This window comes from Oncorhynchus mykiss, chromosome 3 (assembly GCF_013265735.2).
Source record: "Oncorhynchus mykiss isolate Arlee chromosome 3, USDA_OmykA_1.1, whole genome shotgun sequence".
Taxonomy (NCBI): Eukaryota; Metazoa; Chordata; class Actinopteri; order Salmoniformes; family Salmonidae; genus Oncorhynchus; species Oncorhynchus mykiss.
In genome coordinates, this window is record NC_048567.1 from 27,127,869 (window position 1) to 27,153,110 (window position 25,242).

The window sequence follows — 25,242 nt, forward strand, 5'->3', positions numbered from 1 at the left end:
AAACATTTTATCTTAATTTCTCTCCTCTCCTCCCTGGCTCTTCTTCCATTACCCTAATGCCCTTGACTGGAGAGCAGAGGAGCCAGACGCCCAGGGGAGGGAAACATGGGTAGAACTGAATTAGAGGGGGGGGAGGGGTGCGAGATGATAGAGAATGGAGGGATGGAAACAGCATGAATAGAGGAAAGAAGGATGGGGTCCATTCAAATTAGAGGGTGTACAATTAATTAAAAAATCCATTATTTTAATTAATCAAATATTTATTTTGGGGGGGAAGAATCTGAAAGCAAAGCTAAGATGCTGTAATAAACAAGTCGAATCCAGACAGGAAAAATAAGGATGATGTGAACACATATCACATACTTACAAAAAACAAACAAGCAAAAACAGGACTTATTGGATCCTCACACAATAGTTTCTGTTTACAATTCAAAAAGCATACAACATGAATAAAACAAAAGTACACGTAATTCTACATGCTACAAATTACACTACAATCCCATGCATTTGCCCAAAGCGGACTTGCTGAAAAATAAAATAGTAAGATGAGAGGAATACCAACCAATCCTTGAAGCCTATTTCATATTCCTACATAGCAACAAGGACAAAGGCCTTCTTTTCTATTCATATTTCGTGGTCATTGGCCTCGATTGTCAGTGACCTTAAATAACTAACAAACACCTTTACGCCTGTAAACGGCACCCTATTCCCTATGTAGTGCACTACTTTTGACAAGGGCCCATAGGGCTCTTTATAGAGAATAGGGTGCCATTCCGGCTACACCTAGGTCTCTTTATGTTGCTCCTAACACTCATACACTCCCCTCTATCAAAGCCAGTGGCTTTTCAGGACATGATAACTGGAGTTTCGACATGGACCCTGAGGTAGTGGAGGTGAAGCAGAGATATGTTGTTATAAAAAGCCCTGAAAGCGAGACAGATAGGAGAGTTATTCTTGTGCACCGGTGCTGATAAGTCTTTGAAGATATGCCATCTCTGGTAGGGAAACCATTTCATCCATCTCTCTGGATGGTCTCAAGTAAAGTTTGTACCAAAATGGCACGTTGCTTGGTTTCATTTACCTAGGGATCTGAGAAGAGCTAATGTCTATGGCTTCAATGTACACCTCTCCTACCCTTTGGACAGGTACAATACTGTTGTGTGTGTGTTTGTGTGTGTGAGCACGTTGGCAAATGCAAGTCTCAAGGGACAACAGTGTAGGGCTGATATGGCAGCGTCTTCTGTCGATCGTTGATGGCAAAAATCCATGTGGGTTTGACAAAGCTTAAATTACCATTCTCCATCAGCGCCTGTGGCAGAGAGAAAGCGAGAGTGGGAGAGAGAGAGGGGAAAATATATCAGGAGGTGGGAAACTGTTTAATTATAAAGGGGTAGAGACTGAACCCTTTGAGGGCATGAGGGTTCGCCAGCCAATATTTAAAAGGGGACAGCAAATAGTTCAACAACATATATATTTCAATAGCTAGTGACTTGGCAGAGGCACTTTCCATTGCAAATGAGCTTGCGTGGAATACAGATGTCCGTGTAACAGACCTACATCAAAAGGCAACTAACCACACACGTCCAATATCAGATCAAACATCAGCGATGTACAACAAATGGCCCCGGTGTAGGTAAAAAAAAAAATATTTTCCATGTCCTAGAATCTGATCTTTAAAAAAAATATAAATAAACCTTATCCAGGAAAAATGTACTAATTATTTCACTTAAGATAGTCATGTGGTAGCTAGAGTGTCAAAGTTATTTCATTCAAGACTTTCAATGAGGAAAATATCATGATGCATTTCTGTCTCTTTTTGGGAGCAGATTATGTATTGATCACTTTACATAGATGACGAGCATTCTAACTCCCTGGAGTCATTACACTTTTTTTTTACAAAGACACCTTTATAAGTGTGTGTGTGTTACACAATCATGTTTGTGGTGTGAGTGTGCGCTTGCCTTCTCGTGTATCACTCTTATATTTGTGTGCGTCTGTGTGTATGCGTAACATCAAGAGGTCTTTCGAGGAAACAAAAGGGAGGTCACACTCACGTCTTCAAAGGAGTCGTGCCATCCCTCGCTGGTGACAACAAACTGGACCTTCTCACTCATGTAGTCCTCCACCGCCCTGAAGAGGGGGGGGGGGGGGGGGGGGGGGACAAAGAAAGATAGATATGGGGAGGGGTTGAGGTTGAAGAGGTTGAAGAGAGTGCCAAAGCTACCTGTCTCGTCTGAGATCCAAACACTGTTTTAGAAAAGGTACAATGACACACAAGCCCTCATCCGCTGATCACTTGTATTACCTCTAAAAGTACTAGTAAAGTACTACTGTTACAGGAAAATCTGCCCTACTCTTATTCTGGAGTCTTTCCTCTCCCTACCCGTTGAAGGCGATGATGTAACGCAGGAGTAGGCGTCTGTCATTGTTGGGGAACTTGCCGTAAAGGAAAAATCGCTTTCCAGTTAGGAAATCTAAAAAGGGTAGTAAGAAAATGAAAGATCAGCATGAGAGCAAGACTCCCTGCATAGCATTACAGTAATCATCATTGTTCATCACTGATGGGAAAAAAAGAGAAGAAATTGTCTGCAATTTGACAACTTGACGTTTGTGAGCGTTGTGAAAAACCAGTGTGGCTGACAGAAAAGTACTTTTTTGATTTAGAATAACATGAACAATGAGCAAGAACAAACTGACACATACAGCCAGCCAGCACAGACTGTACAGAGAGAGGCAAACAAGGTCAGACAGACAAACAGAGACAGACCTGGTAGCTCAGGGATGGGCTCGTCCTCATCGGCCTCAGCGTCAGTGTTCTCGTCAGTCGACCCTCCAAAAGGGTCCTCCTCCTCCACTCCTTTTCTCTCCTTCTCTCCTTTCTTCTGCCGATTCTCGCTCTCCACCCTGCCGACGAGAGAGAGAAAAGTTGTTTATGAAAGGGGGGTTATGAAACTACTGACTGATGCTCTGCTGGTGTCCTTGAATGAAGACACCACACCTGTTCATTGATGCTGCACAACAAATTCGACAGAACCACACATTTCTGCCCACATACAAAACAAACACCCAGGCTCTCTTCAGATTACTGAAAGAGCTCGAGGGGAATATTTGATGCAAGACCATTTCAGTTTTAGACTTGTATTGATGCTCTACAACAAAAATAACTAATGAATCAAATGATGAATCAAAATGAGAACAATCTGGGCCTCCCGGGTGGGGAGGGCCTCCCGGGCTGCATCGCAGTACTAGCTGTGCCACCGAAGACTCTGGGTTCGAGCCCAGGCTCTGTCGCGACCGGGAGGCCCATGGGGCAGCGCACAATTGGGTCAGCGTCGTTCGGGAGGGTTTGGCCGGCAGGGATATCCTTGTCTCATCACGCACTAGAGACTCCTGTGGCGGGCCGGGCACATTGCACGCTGACCAGGTCGCTAGGTGTACGGGTGTTTCCTCCGACACATTGGTGCGGCTGGCTTCCGGGTTGGATGTGTGCTGTGTTAAGAAGCAGTGCGGCTTGGTTGGGTCGTGTTTCAGAGGACGCATGGCTCTCGACCTTCGCCCCTCCCGAGTCCGTACGGGAGTTGCAGCGATGAGACAAGACAGTAACTACTAACAATTGGATACCACGAAATTGGGGAGAAAAAGGGTCTAAAATAAATAAAAAATCTCTCTCCAACCTACCTACTCCCGCCAACATGAGGATCAAGTTATCTTGGTCCCAGACCTTTGTGCTATCTGGGCAACTCCTAAATGTCACTGGGCAACTCCTACGGTCACTGGGCAACTCCTACGGTCACTGGGCAACTCCTACGGTCACTGGGCAACTCCTACGGTCACTGGGCAACTCCTACGGTCACTGGGCAACTCTGATAGCACAGAGATCTGAGACCAGAGGCACTGTCAACCCAGAGGAACCGCAGTAGGAATGGCTTCGACACCCGCTACAGTCAAATCTGAATAATATCCCACTCATGTTCATTTGATGGTGTTAGTTACCTCTTCAGCTCATCCCCCGTGTCCATGCCAGTCTCATCTTCTGTGGGATACAGGAGAATAACATATTATTACATCAGAAGAACATAACCTACATCAGAAGCATACCATCTTAGCAACCTACAGCTTACCTAACTAACCTACATCGGGTCATATTAGTCTATACTATGCTGTAGAAACGTTTGTAAGTGCTTTACCCATACCGCTAAGCTTTGCTCTTCCAAAATAAAAAAGGCCTTGTATTTAGGCCCTAGTTAAAGGCTAGGTTTCCTTAATATTCTTAATATGTATTTTCCAATCAGTGCAGATGGAGACAAGGAAAATAAGCTACTTCTAGACTATTGAGATGCACCCAGTCGCAATTCATTCTTCTTCCCTCTTTCATGTTTTGAGGTACGTGATGGGTTAGTAAAGACGTTCTCGTCTCACTAATGCGCCCGGACCACTTACTCGTGGCCTTGCATTACCATAGCAATTAGAATCATACACAAGTCTCTCGGCAGCGATTGCTCTACGCAAGTGCTTCTTTCCGTTCTTTCGCTCCCCTTGTCCTCTCCACACGCATCCCTCTCTGCATGTCCTTTTTACGGCGGTGTTGTCAATCCGTCCGTCCCTCCATGCAAGTCATTAAAGCAGTCAGATCCCAACTTCCTCTGTCCATTTCACCGTCTTTCATTCCCATCCTCTTCAGTCTTTAGTGGTCTTTCTTTCTTCCTCGGCTAGCCACTTGAGCAACATGTATTAAGGCGATTGAGCGATTCCATTCACTACACGGTCGAAGAAAAACATTTACGGCAATAACGGCTCTGGCAAGAAAAGGTGACGAAACAAGTCTCTGGAAACGAGTACGGCCAGAGAGTGTATGTTCCTTTCTCCTCCCTTTCCAACGCCGTGTCAGGGTCCTTCCTTTCTGATACACGTGATTCAGCTGCTATCATTAGCTCATGAGAGCACCATTAGCTCATGAGAAAACTGGCAGCAATGATGTACTCAAGTTTATAAATAAGTGGTGAGAATAATGTCTGCCACTTAAATTAGTATCTGTTCTGTTTGTTTAAAAAGCAGTGCTGCACTGAAAATCTGAAGTGATCCTGATTGGTTTGACTACAGCCTCAATGTTTAGGATAAACTTTTTTTTTTAAAGGCATGGTGAAATCCATAGACTAGGGCCTAATGAATTCATTTAAAATCGACTGATTTCCTCATATGAACTAACTCAATGAAATTGTTTCATGTTGTGTTAATATTTTTGTTCAGTATAGAACAGTAGCTCCTTTGAACTGTATTTTTCCTGCATTAGCGTTTTGAGCAACGGTCATATGCTTGTGCTTCTCAGAATGCATCTCTCCCTCCACCATGCGCACAGTGGGAAGAGGGAGTGAGAGTCAGCAGCCGACCGTGAAACAGGGACAGGCAGATAGTTTTATAACGGGAATCAAGATAATGCATAGGCTATTTCTGTTGACCAAATGGTTTTAGAACCATCTGCAGGAACGTTGTGCAGCAAAATCACGGTCATTTGAGGTTTGTCATCCCAGCTCTAATGGAGGTGTGTAAAATGGAAACCTGGTTCATCTGCGTCTGTGGAAACACCATACAGATCCTCCTCCTCTTTCTTGATGGGGGTCTTTCTGGGAGTGGGTTGCCGTTCTTCTTTTCTCCTCTTTTGTGGAGTCTGCCAACGAGGGAGAGGGCAGTATGGGGGTGGGAATAGGACAAATACAATCATGTAAATCAGAACCATTACAATTATTTGAAGCAGTGTTTTTGTTCTTAGGCAATCATGTCACGGCATACTGCTAGGTCATGGAATGGTTTAAGAATCCCATACCCTCCTCTCTTTTTCCTCCTCACTCTCATCGTCGCTCCCCTCCGAGCTGGACTCCGCTCCGTCCATCAGGTACCTGGCAGAAAGAGAGAAATGCGGGAAGAAGAGAAAGATTGTTTAAAATACAGAAATACAAAAAAGGGGTGAGGGGAAAAGAAGCAAAACAATAAGTGTTGAAAACATCTGATTGGGTAAACAAGAAGATTCCCATTAGATGGGCAGCAAAGGAACGATCACACTGGCTGGAATTTTACGCAAAGGTTCAAATGTTGGAAGAACAACATTTGAAGGGTGCAGAAAAGTACTTCATGTTCCAGACAGACACAAAAGGTTAGCCAGAGACAGGTCACACACACACAGTACCAGAAAACAGCACCATGGACAGCACAGTCAATGCATCCACATAATTCCCTCTTCCTGTTAAGTGGATTTGTTTGACACTTGGAGGTGGTTCTGTCCCCCACAATTATGTATTTGCAGTATGTAAATTGAACTGGGTGATATGGACAAAATAAATGAACTGATGCAATACCGATAAATAGATTGACAAGTTTAACAATGTGCATCGCGTGTCCCATTAACAATCACCCATATTAACAAAACGTATTTCATTTCAAACTTCACATTTCCTTAGCATAGGCTACTTACTGTAATGAACGATATCCGCAAAATGCCTGGGATAAGTGATCGCTGTGGTCGGTTTATTTCTCCAGCTCCAAAGTAAATATATATTTTATACACTATTGTAAATGGAATTGTACATGTTGTTTTGCAAATGTTAAAGTGCTACTACGCAGACAGGGTGGAAACACATTTATGCACTACCTGGAATCTGAAGAGCTAAGTTCCGTGAGGAATTCATAAGGCAGTCAAACTAAACAAAGTATATGGATTTGACATCACGTTATTTACTGGGCCTATATCTATTCTCAACCTCTACCTCCGTACCACCAATAGAACATGACATACTGTCTACTGCAGTATCAAAGTCATGTGCAGACAAGACAAATGCCCTTTTTGAAGTGGAACCAAGCCATTCACACCAGTAAATAGGTTTTTACGACACCTATCAAGGGGTGCCAGTCCCCTCTGAGCCACCCCACAGAAAGGGACAGAGGGTCCTATGACGAGCCAGCGTGGCAGTGTGGTGCCAGTGTGGTGTCAGTGTGGTGCCAGTGTGGTGTCAGTGTGGTGGCAGTGCCCTTAAGGGAAAGCCCTTAACCTGGTCCACTCAGGCACGACTAAACCGCTAATGTGCACTATGAAAAATGTAAGTGGCTTAAATCGCATTAGATTAGGCCGTCCTTGAAGCGAATACATTACGGAATAAAACAATAAGTCTGGATGAGGAAAGAGGGAGGGGCGGCGGGGAACAGCGTGTGGCTGTGGCACCCAGATGAAATGGAGCCTCAGCCTTGACAGCGGCGTTGCTAACCCTCTCACACACACACATCATTCTCAATCAAAGATGCATTACCTTTTACACAAACACACACTCTCCAGCCCCTCAAGTCACCAAGACGACCGCTAAGACGGAAATACGGCTATCAAGGGTCATCACTACTCACACGGTTACCGCTCTATTCTGTGCTTTGATTCCTCATATCCTACAGCACTGTTTAGATTGGAAAATGAAGGAGTAGAGGGTTTCCTAACGTTGTGTAGCATGTGCACACACACACACACACACACACACACGACTGGCTATATGCTTAGCTTACAGAGACGGGGTCTGAGACTCTGAGCTTCTCAATCCTCTTAGGACACTTCACTTCATATGCAGTGTGGCGAATTACCTAAGGAAATGTATTGAATTGAGTTAAGGAATAGAATTCTCAAAGCTTTACCAGAGGGTAGGTCCTTAAGGAAAACTTATCCTCCCTCTATGGAGAGCAGTGCGCAAGAGTGATTTGTTTACCTCTGCACTCAGAGGTCTCCGGAAGGCTAAGTATTTAATCTGAATTGAGTGGGAAAAGAATTAGTCTCGATGTCAGGGCCAAAAAAAGAATCAAAGCAGATCAAAACATTTACTGTATGACCGTGAGCACATTTAATATGTTAATGTGCCTTTTTGATGAATTACTTCTACAATAAAATCAGATTGATCAATATATCTGATTGTTGATTCAGGTAAATGATGAGCCAAGGGCCGACGAAATATCAAATAATAAAAGTAGCAAAAATATAGTGGACTAACATTGTGATGTTGAATAGCTAGCCACTGTATTCAATTGGCTATTGTATTCAAATTCACCTCTACTGGTGACGTAACCGTGACGACAGCACTGGGATCCATTCATGGTCAATACGATCATAATTTTTGTAATGTTTTTTTATTTAAACTTTATTTAACTTCTCATTTAAAATGATGGCCTACCAAAAGGCCTCCTGTGGGAAATTATGCACAATCTGAGGGGAGGAATAAAGTTGTATTTTATCAGTTAAATTTTTCCTTTCATCCGAAAATTCCAATTATGAAAAGGTCAAGGGCTTTACCGGAAGAAAATGGTTATATGCACAACACTAGTTTTCATCACAATTTGTTATCTAAGGTAATAATGGTAAAGAAAAAAAAATATTTAGGGAATAGAGTGAAATTTGGGACATAGCCTAGGTCTGTGATTGCTAAAAGGGAATCTAAAAAGGTTTCCGAGGCACTTCAGATGTTACCGACGGACGGACCCTTCAATAATCTACACTAACGCAAAGTTTTCTTATTTATTCCCCATTCATTCCATTTTGTTGCCGGTTTATCTTGATGCCACTTGAGGGAAGTGTGCTAGCGTGTGCACCTCTCCTCTTTTCTGTTCCCTCCTTTCATTTTGAAGTGTTCTCGTAAGGACAAAAGGCACAGAACATTTAGATGCATAACAGTGTTTTTCTGGTTAGAGTTGGGCTGTGTGTTTGTGTATGAGCGTGTAACGACTGTCTCTGTGTTTGAGTATGCATGTGTCTACATCCCGTGTGTGTGTGTGTGTGTGTACGAGCACTAGTCTACTTCAAAAGGAAGTGGACCCTTTAATTATCCATAGCAGATGCAGCTTTTAAATAAGAAATAAATCATCAGAGCTCCGCACTCCAAACAAGAGCTGCACAATGGAGACGAGATGGCTTGGATGTATGAGGAACGAGGACAGACGAGTGGAAGGCATGAGGGATTCTCTATACAAAAAGGAGAGTGGTAGAGAGAGATGGCAAGCAGTCTCCAGCAGAGGTGGTCAGTAAACACAGCCAAATAATGGTGGTAGTGTGTGTGCGCGTCCCAATGTAGAATTCTGATGCTAACGCAGAGAAAAATACACACAATTAGCGTGTTAATAGCTCAACAGTGTTAATTGGACTTATTTCCGCAACACCCACTTACAACAGTACTTGATCAATTCGGCAAACCTCTTTCGAATTAGATGAGCCGATATTCATTTATGAGGGTCAATTAAAGAGACATGATGTCAATACTGTCAGACTAAAGAAAATTAGCGCATTGTACAGGAGTAGGGAACAGTGTAGAAAAATATGGTGGAGGTGACTGAAGCAGGCAGCATTCACTGGGACCTGACCTAGCCTAGAAAGTACCAGACCTGGGTTCAAATACATGCATATTTACACTGAACAAAAATATAAACGCAACATGTGAAGTGTTGGTCCCATGTTTCATGAGCTGAAATAAAAGATCCCCAAAAATGTTCAGACCCACAAAAAGCTTTTCCCTCTCAAATTTTGTGCACAAATTTGTTTACATCCCTGTTAGTGAGCCTTTCTCAGTTGCCAAGGTAATCCATCCACCTGGCAGGTGTGGTATATTAAGAAGCTGATTAAACAGCATGATCAATGCACAGGTGCACCTTGTGCTGGGGACAATAAAAGGCCACTAAAATGTGCAGTTGTCACAACCACGCTAGCGCAGGACGTTGGCATCTGGCTTCTTCACCTGCGAGATCGCCTGAGGGGGGTGCTGAGGAGTATTTATATCTTTAATGAACCCTTCTTAGGAAAAAAATCATTCTGATTGGCTGGGCCTGGCTCCCAAGTGGGTGGGCCTATGTCCTCCCAGGCACACCCATGGCTGCACCCCTGTCAGTGGTGAAATCCATAGATTAGGACCTAATTTATTTAAATGGACTGATTTCCATATATGAACTGTAACTCAGTAAAATCTTAGAAATTGTTGCAGCTGCGCTTATATTTTTGTTGTGTAAGTATTTGAAAATACACTTTTCTGTGTATTTCAGTAATTTGAAATACACAGTCCAAAACAACTACTTTAAATATAAGTAGTTATAAATGCATGTCAATACATTTCAAACGTATTTTCAATACATTCCAAAATTCAACTTGTATTTAATTTTTTTTTGTCAAAATACTTTGTTTGAAATGTATTTGAAATGAGGTCTTACTGAAATACAAATAGTATTTGAAACCAGGTCTGGTAACTACCCGTGGAAGCCGTGATTTCACCTCAGGCGACAGACAAGAAGTGAAGACCTTATGTGAAAGACATTTTCACTTTGAAGAGCGGTGCGGTAAGAAACCCTCAAATACCCTTTTCATATTATCTGAGGCCTTGCTTTGACTAACTCGAGAATCAATACACATAGTTTAGACTGAAGAGAGATCTTCATTGAGCCCGCTTGTAGTGACAAGAATCATTAGTGGAAGTTAGACTGATTCCATCACAGCAGGCTTCAACTCTTCAAGGTAACACTCTTCAGTGAGCTGCATAGGTACAGGTAAAGCCTTGGCAATAGGTGTTTTTATAAACACCATTAACTGACAACTTCACTTAATTCGCTGAATTCAAAGACTGTTATAATGGCTGCTTTCTGATAGAGAATGGGTCAAAGAACTCATTTATTTGAAGCAGACTTTTCAACACCACAGTCTATCTTCTCTTTCAGTTTTTATAAACACAGCAAAAAAAGAAAACATCCCTTTTTCAGGACCCTGTCTTTCAAAGAGAATTCATAAAAATCCAAATAACATCACAGATCATTGTAAAGGGTTTAAACACCGTTTCCCATGCTTGTTCAATGAACCATAAACAATTAATGAACATGCAGCTGTGGAACGGTCATTAAGACACTAACAGCTTACAGACGGTAGGCAATTAAGGTCAGTTATGAAAACTTAGGACACTAAAGAGGCCTTTCTATTGACTCTGAAAAACACCAAAAGAAAGATGCCCAGGGTCCCTGCTCATCTGCGTGAACGTGCCTTAAGCATGCTGCAAGGAGGCATGAGGACTGCAGATGTGGCCAGGGCAATACATTGCAATTTCTGTACTGTGAGACGCCAAAGACAGCACTTCAGGGAGACAGGACAGACAGATGATCGTCCTCATAGTGGCAGACCAAGTGTAACAACACCTGCACAGGATCGGTACATCCAAACATCACACCTGCGGGACAGGTACAGGATGGCAACAACAACTGCCCCGAGTTACACCAGGAACGCACAATCCCTTCATCAGTGCTCAGACTGTCGCAATAGGCTGAGAGAGGCTGGACTGAGGGCTTGCAGGCCTGTTGTAAAGGCAGGCCCTCACCAGACATCACCGGCAACAACGTCGCCTATGGGCACAAACCCACCATCGCTGGACCAGACAGAACTGGCAAAGTGCTCTTCACTGACGAGTCGCGGTTTTCTTTCACCAGGGATGATGGTCTGACTTCGCGTTTATCGATGAAGGAATGAGCGTTACACCGAGGCCTGTACTCTGGAGCGGGATCGATTTGGAGGTAGCAGGTCCGTCATGGTCTGGGGCGGTGTGTCAAAACATCATCGGACTGAGCTTGTTGTCATTGCAGGCAATCTAAACACTGTGCGTTACAGGGAAGACATCCTCCTCCCTCATGTGGTACCCTTCCTGCAGGCTCATCCTGATATGACCCTCCAGCATGACAATGCCACGAGCCATACTGCTTGTTCTGTGCGTGATTTCCTGCAAGACAGGAATGTCAGCCATGGCCAGACAAAGCGCGGATCTCAATCCCATTGAGCACGTCTGCGACCTGTTAGATCGGAGGGTGAGGGCTAGGGCCATTCCCCCCAGAAATGTCTGGGAACTTGCAGGTGCCTTGGTGGAAGGGTGGGGTAACATCTCACAGCAAGAACTGGCAAATTGGGTGCAGTCCATGAGGAGATGTACCTCAGTACTTAATGCAGCTGGTACCAGATACTGAGTGTTACTTTTGATTTTGACCCCCACTTTGTTCAGAGACACATTATTCCATTTCTGTTAGTCACATGTCTGTGAAACTTGTTCAGTTTATGTCTCAGTTGTTGAACCTTGCTATGTTCATACAAATATTTACACTTTTTTTTCCCAGCGAACTTAACATTTGACAGTGAGGACGTTTCTATTTTTGCTGAGTTGACCATCCTCCCCCCTCTCTGCCTGCCTCCCTCCCCCTCGTTCTGCCTCCCTCCGTCTCCCCCTCCCTCCCCTTACTGTTTGAAGGAGATCTTCTGCTTCCTCTTGTGACAGTCCAGCACCCACTCCTTCCGGACGATGACGCCCCCTGCTGACTTCACCTGGCTGTACTTGGGGGTGTTGGAGAAGGCACAGCTGGATGAAGCAGATGATAAACCCTTGGTTAGCACAGCAGCATCCCAGATGGCACTCTATTCCCTATATCGTACACTACTTTCGACCACAGTCCAAAGGGACCGTGGCTACATCCAAATATGGCACCCTATTCCCTGTATAGTACAATAAATAGGTTGCCCTATGGGATGCAGGCACTGGACGGAAGCCAGGGACAGCCCACTGCTACTACGGGAGAGCGTGATTAGGCCAATGTGGGTCACATGGTCTGCTTTGCTTTCCATGCTGTTATTGTAATACTCCTGTAGTTACACTAATCTTGGATGTATATGATATGGAGACTATACTTGATAATATTACTCCTAAAAATATTTCTACCACAATAATACTAGCCCCATTGTTGGTTGTATTCCACAAAATTCTTGTTGACCTGTTTCCAATATGTTCTAACCTCACTCTATTACCATTTTCATGCATCTTTAATTGACCAATATGTATTCAGATTACAATGAGAACTCAACTAAGGAGTACTTCCCAAACTACAACCTCCCAGTTCCAGCACCCTCCATCTCTTCCACTCACATGAGGTGTGTGGCGTCAGGGGTCCAGTCAGAGTGGTACTTGGCCCCCATGGCCAGGGCCTTGTCCCTCAGGTCCCCCCGGAAGGGGTTCTGGAAGCCGCTCAGCACAAACACCACCCCCTCCATGATCTTGTTGATGGGAACAGGGGCATCAGAGGAGCTGGACTGGGCTTTGGAGGGTTTGGGTCTGGACTTGGCTTCTGGTTTGGGCAGGCTCTCCTTCTTCTTAGTGTCTGGGGTATTCTGCGCAGGGGAGGCTGGGGTGAAAAGTATGACAGAGGTGAGGAGAGTGGGAAATCGTTATATATTCTATAAGGGTATTTGCATTGATTTATTAAACTTACTTTATTCACACAAGCATAGGTGAAAAAGGTGTAGAGTGAGTCAGTGAGTGGCTGGCTGACTGACTGACTTGCAGGGTGTCTTTACCTTTGTCAGTGCTGGGGCTGGGAGTACTGGCTGTGCTGGGTTTCACCTTGGGTTTCGGGGTGGTAGTGCCCAGTTCAGGGGAGCCCATAGGGCTGGGTTTCTTTGAGGGGGGCGGAGCTAGAGCAGACCGGCGCTCTTTACTGAACTCAAACTTCCTCTTCACTGGTGCCTAGGAAATAGGAGAGGATGGATAAAGCAATTTGGCCTTATGGTAAAACCATGACAGAAATGTGTCCTCAAAGAGCAAAGCTGCTTTTCAAAAACTGCTGAAACTGCTTATCATTTCTAGAAGTGGGATAATCGACAAAAATGAGCAGAGAAAAACAAACAAGCAAACAAATGCAGGTCCTAATTATGTTTACACTTATGCAAATGCATTTATAAGTGAGTAACATCGCCTCTTGCTTGAAAGAATGATCTCTCTCTGAGCCTCTGAAAAAAAAATGTGCCACAAGCAAAACATATACCTCCATACTGTGTCATCTCTTTTCATTATTGATGATTTACAATGTTTACATTAAATCTATACTACATTAGCTATGAGGGTGCAGTCTACCGAACAATCACCTTGTACCTCTTTTTAAAGTAATCAATATGGTCTGCCTCTCAAATGGCACCCTATTCCCTACTACCTTTGACCAAGGCCCATAAGGCGCTTGTCAAAACTAGTGCACTATATAGGAATATAATAAGGTGCCATTTGGGACATATAGTATCATAGTATCATAGCCTGGAGTTTCACGTCAGTTCACACTAGCCTGGAAGGACTTAATGAATGATTCACCATCAGTTCTGGTCTTAGAGAAGCCAATGATGCATCACTATGGGCTCTGATCAAAACTAGTGCACTATATAGGGATTACGGTGCCGTTTGGGGGACATACCAAGCCTTGGTCCTTACCTGTGGTGGGGGAGAGCTGGAAGACGGTGGGGCTGAGGAGTGGCCAGACCCAGACCCAGACCCAGACTGCAGGGCGGCAGATGCATAGCTGAGCTTCTCAGTCTGTGGCGAAACTGTGGGGGAGAAGAGGTGATGAGATTGTGAGAGAAGTTGGGAAATATTGTTTCACATTTCTCACCCCACCAGCAGACCTTATGGTGCTTTTCGCTCACGCACTCAATCACACCACATCAATGCGCACTAATAAACCTGCAATGTGAAATCAGCTGTAACTAGGCCTTTAGCTTGAGTACAGGAGTAGTACCCTTGAGCGCTGGGCTGCCTTTGGAGGTGCTCTCTCTGTTGAAGAAGAGGCTGCCTGGCTGAAGACTAGGGCAAGCCGAGGGGGCCTCATCCTTCACCCGAAACTGGCCAAGTTTCGTCAACTTCTGTCATGGGGCAAGAGACGTTAGTGTTGGGAGAGAGTCTGATCAAGTCAGTCATGTTAGGAAAGCACAGGACATTGTACATAAACATCATTTTTGATGGTATGAATTCAAGTTAGTTCACTCAAATCAAAGGAAGTTTTGCAAAAAAGTTGTCTACTCTCTAGATGAGTCCACAGCCTAGCCCATCTGTTGTGTGGATCCAGCTATATGCCAATCCCAAATGATTGGGGAAGACAAGCACCAACTAATAAAACAGTGCCCGTTGGAGCATATTACAGGATATGTGCAACAGATGGTTGCATTTGGACTTATATGTAAGATCACTTTAATGGTCAGAAAACATGTAATTCAACTTGAGTTAAACTCTGCAAGCATTTTGATTTTATGATATAGTTTTATAGTGAATGAGTCTATTGAGTCAGTCTCAGTGGAGAGTGGGTTATGTAGAAGGTTAAAGATGACGGCTGAGCTTCTCTTACCGGTGTTGGTGTGGTTGGTAGATCACTTTTTTCTGATGGTGAATGGAACTTCACGAAGGCCACCCCGTATGCTATGCTCTGAGGGTGGAAAATGCCATTTGTCGTCATGTCATTCCAATCGGAATCATTTTCATAAGGGTGAACAATAGGAACTGTGCTGAGACTAGGGCTGTGACAGTAACTGAATAACCGTGAGGCTGACGGTTATGGATGAAGACTGTCATTAAAACTGACGGTTATGGATGAAGACTGTCATTAAAACTGACGGTTATGGATGAAGACTGTCATTAAAACTGACGGTTATGGATGAAGACTGTCATTAAAACTGACGGTTATGGATGAAGACTGTCATTAAAACTGACGGTTATGGATGAAGACTGTCATTAAAACTGACGGTGATGGATGAAGACTGTCATTAAAACTGACGGTTATGTATGAAGACTGTCATTAAAACTGACGGTTATGGATGAAGACTGTCATTAAAACTGACGGTTATGGATGAAGACTGTCATTAAAATAACCGTCCAAACAATTTAAAAATAGGCCAACATTTATTTGAGGATTTTAAAATGTTTTATTAACTTTATTTTCTGGAGATAAACTTTACCGAATAGCGGAAACTTTTACTAATGATTATAAGCAAATGTTTTGCTAACAGTGTCTACAAAATGTTCTCCATCTCCTCTTTCCAACTTTCCTTTGATGTTTGAGCAGCTAATCTCTAGATGCACGGGGGTGGAGAGTGCTATAGGCTATGGCAAAAAAAATCATTGATGTGTGGACTTTCTTTCATAAAATGGATGTTTTCATTGCTTGCTAATAAATAAATACATTGTTATTTAAAAAAAGGTTGGATGTGTCTGACTATTCATTAATTATGCAACAGGAGTCGACAATGTTGTTCTGGCTCTGAGGCCTATAATACACTAATGTGTCGAATGGAAAATGCGCCAATCCTCTCCAATCTGGCATGGTATAATTTGATTCGGAATCTTTTCTTAATTTAAAGACTTATCTACGCTGGTCAGGCCCAGTCCTGGCTGATATGCAGCTCTAGTCGTTGTTGCTCCTGGACGTTTACACTTCACAATAACAGCACTTAGTCACCCGGAGCAGCTCTGGCAGGGCAGAAATTTGACAAACACACTTGTTGGAAAGGTGGCATCCTATGACGGTGCCACATTGAAAGTCACTGAGCTCTTCAGTAAGGCCCTTTGCCAATGTTTGTCTATGGAGATTGCATGGCTGTGTGCTCAATTTTATACACCCGCCAGCAACAGGTGTGGCTGAAATAGCTGATTCCACTAATTTGAAGGTGTCTCCACATACAAAAGTATCTATATAGTGTACTTGTCCTGCTTCTTGTAAATGTCAAATGTAGGAAAGTGCCCAGCTGGGCTTCTCAGTAAACAAAAATGTCCTTCACCTCACACAGTAGGAAGTCAACAAAGTCAGTTTTTATTTTTATTTTATTTTTTTTACATCCACTCAAATTATAGTCGCTCGCAATATTTGAACAATATTTTTTAACACTCTCCCCCTCGATAATCAGAGTCGCAGATAAATAGGCTGTTGCGTGTATTTGTTTCTATTTTAAAGATTGTCAATTTAATCTTCATACTATATCATAGCTGTCCCCTTCATACTTTACTTCATTATAGCCTACTATCAGAAAGCTTAAGGTAGGCATAGGTTTTTTAAATACGTTTTAAGGAAAGGAGAAATATTTGCTTGTGTCTGACATACGCTGGTGGTTTTGATTGACGGGTGCAGGTTGTGTTTGTGTGTGTGTGTTTTAGTTTATTCTCTTAATAGAGTACCACAGAATGAGTCAAAATACCCATGAAAGTTATCGTTTTTCCACCATTAATTTTAGAAACACTTCAAATAAGTGTTTTGTGTAGACTTACCTTGGCTTAATGTTCTGAGAAACGTGTAAAGCTCTTTAGGACAAGGTGACTTATCAATATATTTGCCGGTATTTCCCCACCCCAAAATGAAATGCTAATTAGCTGCTAATGTGGCTATCATAAAGAACTACAAATGCCATGATGACCTGGACGAGACTGACGAATTGAGGCAAAGGTAAGAATATCTGGATTAACTATCTAATGTTAGCTAAATGTAGCAATGAATAAATTGGCTACATTTCTTAAAAAGTTGTCAATTCTGTGAACTGTCTTGTGCAAGTTTTAAAATTACACAACTGTTAGCAAAGGTGTCAGCTAGAGATGACATACAGGAGCTTGCAGGGATTTGTAGTTTTGCATGATGTCTACTTTTAAATTAGAGTAAATAGAGGTGAATATATTGCTAAAAGTCACATTGTCCAAGAGAGATTTACATGGTTATCAAAACGTCACCCCAGGGTAAGCCTTCACGAAACACAGCCCTTATTTTAAGTGTTTCTAAAAAACCCTATGGGAAAAATGAATGGTGGAAAAACAATTGGAACAATTTCCCTATTTGACCACAAGGTTGTATGGACACCTCCACTGTGGGGGCTCTATAGGCCTATATGTCCATTCAGAAAGTTTCCTAAAGTAGCCTGTCTGGACTCCATCTCCTTAATAAAAAATCAAACGCTCCTGTCATGATTTAATCTTGTAAAAGGCCTATTTTCAGAAGTTTAGGGTACATCATTTCTCTCATTAGTGTACTCTCTTTGAAGGTCATATGCCAATGCCATCGAATGACAGCAGCACGGATTGTGACGTTATGCGACTATTTCGGGGGAAAGTGGTAGAAAACCCATTGGAATCCGTTGCAATGATTTTGTGTGTCGAAATAGGATCTGAATAGAATGTTTTTATATGCAGGAAAAACCAACAGAAAAGGACAAGGCAGACATACAGCTTTATTTTGACTCCACTAATAAGTAATAACCTAATAATAATAATAATGATATGCCATGATAATAACAAAGTTTAACAGCGTGTTTTAAACAGGTTTTATTGAGAAGCAGACCACCCCCCTCCTCATTATGTCCTCGACCATGTACATTGGCCTGGCCAATTACTGTAACCTCAAATTCCAAGACCGTCAAAACCCTAGCTGAGACACTGAATGTAAGAGATGCCATTTTTCAAATAACTTGACTAATACCGCATCGCCAGGGTTGTATTGATTAGGGCACAACGTAGCAAAATGTTTCGCAATGGAAAACGAAAATGGACGTTTCTTATTGGACAAGTGTAGTTAGTCCCACCCTGTTTCAGTCCTTTTGCTGCCTAATGAATATGACCCTGGTTTACAATGACTTAGGTGGCATCATATACACACCCAAAGCTCTCTGTCCACTAAAGTTCTCTCTTAGTGGTGTGCAGCTCACCTTGTTGTACGGCTGGCTACACACAATCTTCACGCGGTCCCACTTCTCCTGGGCCTGAGCCTTCACCAGCTGGGTAGGGCCAAAGAAGCGCACACGGTTGGTGTTGGTGCTGTTACGGCTCTCCGTGGGGGACATGAAGGACGACGTGGCCAGCAGAACCTGGGAGAGACAGTGAGAGGTTCTCTTAGGAATTAAGCAGCACACTATACCTAATGGTAGTGCATTCAGTGTGGTAGATATCAGCGAGGTAAACAGGTACTGCAATATACAGTAAGGGGGTGGCATACCTCATAGTCCTGGTCTTTGACAGAGGTTGAGTGTCCCACCAGCACCTCAATAAAAGCAGACCCTTCATTTCCTATGTCTATGCTGTACACCTGCTCTTCTTTCTCAAACTGAAACGATGGGGGAAAGAGCATGGGTTATTTAGTACAAACTAGGAAAAAACAAACAGGGCAATGCAATGTCACAATACATACAGTGCCTTAAGAAAAGTTCATACCCCTTGACTTATTCCACATTTTATTGTGTTACTGCCCGAATTCAAAATGGATTACATAGATTTTTTCCCCACATCCATCTACACACAATACCCCATAATGACAAAGTGAAAACATGTTTTTAGAAATGTTTGCAAATGTATTGAAAATTAAATACAGAAATCTCATTTATAAGTATTCACACCCCTGACACAATACTTTGTAGAAGCACCTTTGGCAGCGATTACAGCTGTGAGTCTTTCTGGGTGAGCTTTCCACACCTGGATTGTGCAAAAAAATTTAAATAATGTTTTCTTCAAGCTCTGTCAAATTGGTTGTTGATCATTGCTAGACAACTATTTTTCAGGTCTTGCCATAGATTTGCAAGTAGCTGTAACTCGGCCACTCAGGAACATTCACAGTCTTCTTGGTAAGCAACTCCAGTGTAGATTTGGTCTTGTGTTTGAGGTTATTAACCTGCTGAAAAGTGAATGAATCTCCCTGTGTCTGGTGGAAAGCAGAATGAACCAGGTTTTCCTCTAGAATGTTGTGTGTGCTTAGCTCCATTCCGTATCTTTTTTATAAACCCTTTATGACCATACATTATAGATTCCATAAGGCCTTTAGTTATGGCCTAGTTCCACCCCCCAACATTGTGGTCTGAAAAACATGGCTCATGGGCTATATATGCAGGGGTGTGAAGTAATTTGTCATTCCTGTTGGAATCAAGCTTTAGGGAGTAGGGATGTGACAATTGGAAATGTTTTCTTGTCAGTTAACAGACATTTATCGGTTTCCATTAAAACTATAAGAAAAATGCATCCAATTCCACGTGAATTCACAATGCAGATGGTCTACATGGCGCTTCACACGCTGCTGCTTTTCCTTTTCACGTGGCACATGTAGCTCGTTTTTGTCATCCAATCACAAGTCATCAAACCGGCACTAGGCTAAAGTCAGAGCTAGAACCTCCATGTGGCAAGTTATTAGCTCGGCATTCAACACCATAGTACCCTACAAGCTCATCACAAGCTCGAGACCCTGGGTCTCGACCCCGCCCTGTGCAACTGGGTACTGGACTTCCTGACGGGCCGCCCCCAGGTGGTGAGGGTAGGCAACAACATCTCCACCCCGCTGATCCTCAACACTGGGGCCCCACAAGGGTGCGTTCTGAGCCCTCTCCTGTACTCCCTGTTCACCCACAACTGCGTGGCCACGCACGCCTCCAACTCAATCATCAAGTTTGCGGACGACACAAGAGTGGTAGGCTTGATTACCAACAACGACGAGACGGCCTACAGGGAGGAGGTGAGGGCCCTCGGAGTGTGGTGTCAGGAAAATAACCTCACACTCAACGTCAACAAAACTAAGGAGATGATTGTGGACTTCAGGAAACAGCAGAGGGAACACCCCCCTATCCACATCGATGGAACAATAGTGGAGAGGGTAGTAAGTTTTAAGTTCCTCGGCATACACATCACAGACAAACTGAATTGGTCCACTCACACAGACAGCATCGTGAAGAAGGCGCAGCAGCGCCTCTTCAACCTCAGGAGGCTGAAGAAATTTGGCTTGTCACCAAAAGCACTCACAAACTTCTACAGATGCACAATCGAGAGCATCCTGGCGGGCTGTATCACCGCCTGGTACGGCAACTGCTCCGCCCACAACCGTAAGGCTCTCCAGAGGGTAGTGAGGTCTGCACAACGCATCACCGGGGGCAAACTACCTGCCCTCCAGGACACCTACACCACCCGATGTTACAGGAAGGCCATAAAGATCATCAAGGACAACAACCACCCGAGCCACTGCCTGTTCACCCCGCTATCATCCAGAAGGCGAGGTCAGTACAGGTGCATCAAAGCTGGGACCGAGAGACTGAAAAACAGCTTCTATCTCAAGGCCATCAGACTGTTAAACAGCCACCACTAACATTGAGTGGCTGCTGCCAACACACTGACTCAACTCCAGCCACTTTAATAATGGGAATTGATGGGAAATTATGTAAAATATATCACTAGCCACTTTAAACAATGCTACCTAATATAATGTTTACATACCCTACATTATTCATCTCATATGTATACGTATATACTGTACTCTATATCATCTACTGCATCCTTATGTAATACATGTATCACTGGCCACTTTAACTATGCCACTTTGTTTACATACTCATCTCATATGTATATACTGTACTCGATACCATCTACTGTATCTTGCCTATGCTGCTCTGTACCATCACTCATCCATATATCTTTATGTACATATTCTTTATCCCCTTACACTGTGTATAAGACAGTAGTTTTGGAATTGTTAGTTAGATTACTTGTTGGTTATTACTGCATTGTCGGAACTAGAAGCACAAGCATTTCACTACACTCGCTAACCATGTGTATGTGACAAATAAAATTTGATTTGATTTGATTTTAGCCACTGGGCTCCCGAGTGGCGCAGCGGTCTAAGGCAGTGCATCTCAGTGCTTGAGGCGTCGCTACAGACACCCTGGTTCGAATCCACGCTGTATCACAGCCGGACGTGATTGGGAGTCCCATAGGGCGGCGCACAATTGGCCCAGCGTCGTCCGGGTTTGGCCAGTGTAGGCAGTCATTGTAAATAAAAATGTGTTAACTGATTTGCCTAGTTAAATAAAGGTTAAATTATTTTTTTATTTTTTTAGTAGATATCGAGCCTAATCAATGGAAGATGGAATTAAAATGACAGAACAAGAAGCTAAATGAGAAGGACAGACTACAACACCAAGAGCCAACAGGTAAACTGCTACTTAATAATCTGAATGGAGTTGTTACTGTAAGATTAAGAAGAGGAGAAACTGTATAGTTAAAGTTAAGTAGTTTCAATTAGCTTAGCTAACATTAGCTAGCCATCTGGCTATCTTGCGTCTCTTGGTTTGATGCAGTCAATACAGGCACTATGTAATCCAGGGCTCTCCAAACCTGTTCTTGGAGAGCTACTGTCCTGTAGGCTTTCGCTCCAACTATAATCTAGAGAACCTGATGATAATAATTATCTGGTTGATAAGCCGAATCAGGTTCGTTAAAAATGGGGTTGGAGCAAAAACCTACAGGAGGATAGCTCTCCAACTGGGGTTGAAGAGCCCTGGTGTAATCAGATGAGATGATAAATAACAAGCAATAAGTAGTCTACCAGCACACGTTGACTTGGTCGCAATCTCTCTCCCCTTCCTGCTCCCCTTGTCACTCACATTTGAGCTGCTGCTCTGCTTTTTTCCCTCCTACTAACGTTACAGCATTGTTGCGTCGGGAATTTATTAAACTGTTATTTTCCCTTTATGATGACGACGATCGGGACCTGTTAGTGGTAGTTATTCAGTTAGGGAGTGTTTCCTTAAGGTTGAAGATGCCAATTTCGTTAAAAAATATGAACTTTTACACCCCTAATAGGGAAGATATTCAACAATTGATTATCTACAATCTGCATTCAGAACGACTGCTATGGTGAAGAACTCGTCAAACAAGACTACCTCAAACATCTAAACAGGAACAACCATCTCAGTACGGGTGTAATAAGTCCAACCACTTACAGATTGGAATAATTTAGGAAAATGTATGTTATTTGTCTTAGATCAATTAATTAATGTGTATGCAGAAACATACAGTATATATTAAAACAAACTATTCCAAAAATCAACATGTAACAAAGCATGCTGGGAATATAAATGGGCCACTCCCAAGTATTTTTCACCGATAGAATTAACGGAAATTAACTCCGTCGAGTAACGACAAGCGGTGTTGATTCCACTGCGATTCAAATACACTTCATTTATTCACTGCAGGTTGCGTCAATTTAAATCCAACTGGTGTTAACCCCACTAGAATCAACACTAAGATATAACACACACAACACATTTTAACACCCTCAAATTCACTGTGTGAATTGGAGTCAGTCAATTGTTAGACAATCCCATAAAAAGAGTGCAGAAGTAGCCTATTACCTGTATAATGACTGAGGTTTGTTTCTCCCCTGCCTTTGCTGCTTTCCATTTTCTATATGTGTCCGAGCTCAGCAGGTTGTCAGCCTTGTGAGTCTGCAAGGAAACAACAAGAATAGTTAGGACCCCATGAACTGCAATTGCCATCTGGTGTTGTTACCACTGGAAACAGGAGTTACTGTTTAAATTCAAGAAGATACATTTTTGACAACAACAAAAATGACTGGGAAGTGTAGCTAGCTAGCTACTTCGAATACTATACAGTACTGAAAAAAAGCAATGTGCAGACTGTATATATAAAGGGCCAGACAGTTGACATTATGCCTCAATCAGACAGCAAGCAAACCTAGCTAGCTAACATGTTTGGAAGGTAGCAAGCGGGTTAACGAATACTGTACTAGTTAATTAGTCTAGATAGTAGTTGGAAAACTTACATTGTCTTCAGTGCTGCAAGACACGATGTGCATGAGTTTTATCTCCGGCATTTTGCGCTAGTCACTTGACTTGTCAAAAAAGTAATGCCGCATTATTTGTGTTTTTTTCAGCTAATGAACAGCTCTACGCTTTCAGCTAGTTAGCAAACAATGGAACACGTTCATGGCTAGTTTATAGCAAACAAAACACCTCTAATGCTCCATAGAAGTACACTGTTTAACATTTCTGTATTTAATATATTGTATTTTACTTCCCTGTGAATTTTATTATCATGTGAAGGCGGACAGAAACACCCGGAATGTATTTGAAGATTGAACCGTGACCACTGAATTTCACCAAATCCCTCTCAATTCACAACCTCCAATGTAACTTCCGGTTGATATTTTATTTAGCCAATCAAATCAGTTGACGCTTTTCGTCTTCTTCTACTTTTTGTTCTTCGTGTGGTTTTCCGGTCGACTAGACGCTTTGTTGCGTGTTGCTGCTGTTCACAGTTCGAAAATAGATATACATATTGTTCACAAAAAAGGGAAATAGGGAAAAAATATTGTATTTGTCACATGCGCCGATCATTGAAATGCTTACTTACAAGCCCTTAACCAACAATGCAGTTTTAAGAAAATACAACAAAAAAAGTAAGATATTAGAAAAACAAATGATTAAAGAGCATCAGTAAATAACAATAGCAGGGCTATATACAGGGGGTACCTGTACAGAGTCAATGTGCGGGGGCACTGAGGAAATATGTACATGTAGGTAGAGTTATCAAAGTTACTATGCATAGATAATAACAGAGTAGCAGCAGCGTAGAGGGGGGGGGGGGGGGGGGGGTGCAATGCAAATGATCTGGGTAGCCATTTGATTAGCAGTTCAGAAGTCGAATGGCTTGGGGGTAGAAGCTATTTAGGAGCCTTTTGGACCTAGATCTGGCGCTCCGGTACTGCTTGCCGAGAGAACAGTCTATGATTAGGGTGGCTGGAGTCTTTTACAATTTTTAGAGCCTTGCTCTGACACCGCCTGGTAAAGAAGTCCTGGATGGCAGCAAGCTTGGCCCTGGTGATGTACTGGGCCAAACGCACTACCCTCTGTAGTGCCTTGAGGCCGAGCAGTTGCCACACCAGGCAGTGATGAAACCTGTCAAGATGCTCTCGATGGTGCAGTTGTAAAACCTTTTGAGGATCTGAGGATCCATGACAAATATTTTCAGTCTCCTGAAGGGGAATAGGTTTTGTTGTGCCCTCTTCACAACTGTCATGGTGTGCTTGGACCATGTTACTTTGTTGGTGATGTGGACACCAAGGAACTTGAAGCTCTCAACCTGCTCCACTGCCACCCCGTCTATGAGAATGGGGTCATGCTTGGTCCTCCTTTCCTGTAGTCCACAATCATCTCCTTTGTCTTGATCACGTTGAGGGAGAGGTTGTTGTCCTAGCGCCACACAGTCAGGTCTCTGACCTCCTCCCTATAGGCTGTCTCATCATTGCCGGTGATCAGGCCTACTACTGTCATGTCATTAGCAAACTTAATGATGGTGTTGGAAACGTCCCTGGTCGTGCAGTCATGAGTGAACAGGGATTACAGGAGGGGACTGAGCACGCACCCCTGAGGGGCCCCCTTGTTGAGGATCAGCATGGCGAATGTGGAGCTACCTACCTTTACCACCTGGGGGTGGCCCGTCAGTCCAGTTGCAGAGGGAGGTGTTCAGTCCCAGGGTCCTTAGCTTAGTGATGAGCTTTGAGGGCACTATGGTGTTGAATGCTGAGCTGTAGTCAATGAATAGCTTTCTCACATAGGTATTCCTTTTGTCCAGGTGTGAAAGGGCAGTGTGGAGTGCAATAGAGATT

General features: G+C 43.1%; 1 protein-coding gene across 2 annotated transcripts; it reads right to left on the minus strand.

The window, feature by feature from the left end:
* Positions 1–230: 230 nt before the first annotated feature.
* On the minus strand, positions 231–23,790 carry LOC110516655 (DNA repair protein XRCC1). 2 transcript variants are annotated; one of them, XM_036973703.1, is made up of 17 exons: positions 23,398–23,790; positions 22,967–23,059; positions 18,799–18,906; positions 18,512–18,670; positions 15,181–15,258; positions 14,578–14,701; positions 14,274–14,386; positions 13,373–13,541; positions 12,945–13,200; positions 12,267–12,383; positions 5,822–5,894; positions 5,557–5,665; positions 3,994–4,030; positions 2,768–2,904; positions 2,384–2,474; positions 2,055–2,130; positions 231–1,309 (listed from the first exon to the last, which is right to left on the minus strand). In XM_036973703.1, the coding sequence occupies exons 1-17, from the start codon at positions 23,446–23,448 to the stop codon at positions 1,202–1,204; spliced, it is 1,899 nt and encodes a 632-aa protein (XP_036829598.1). In that variant the 5' UTR covers positions 23,449–23,790; the 3' UTR covers positions 231–1,201. The 2 variants fall into 2 exon arrangements, with proteins under 2 accessions (XP_036829598.1, XP_021450709.2); XM_021595034.2 differs by having other exon boundaries at positions 3,994–4,033.
* Between the last annotated feature and the right edge of the window lie 1,452 nt (positions 23,791–25,242).

Bases quoted from the DNA above. Each gene is read 5' to 3' on its own strand.
- LOC110516655 (XM_021595034.2), bottom strand. From the start codon at position 23,448: ATGCCGGAGATAAAACTCATGCACATCGTGTCTTGCAGCACTGAAGAC. The intron at 13,542-14,273 runs GTAAGGACCAAG...CCTATTTCCTAG, and splicing joins CCAGCTCTCCCCCACCACAG to GCACCAGTGAAGAGGAAGTT. The intron at 4,034-5,556 runs GTTTCCATTTTA...TGTATCCCACAG, and splicing joins CACAGACGCAGATGAACCAG to AAGATGAGACTGGCATGGAC.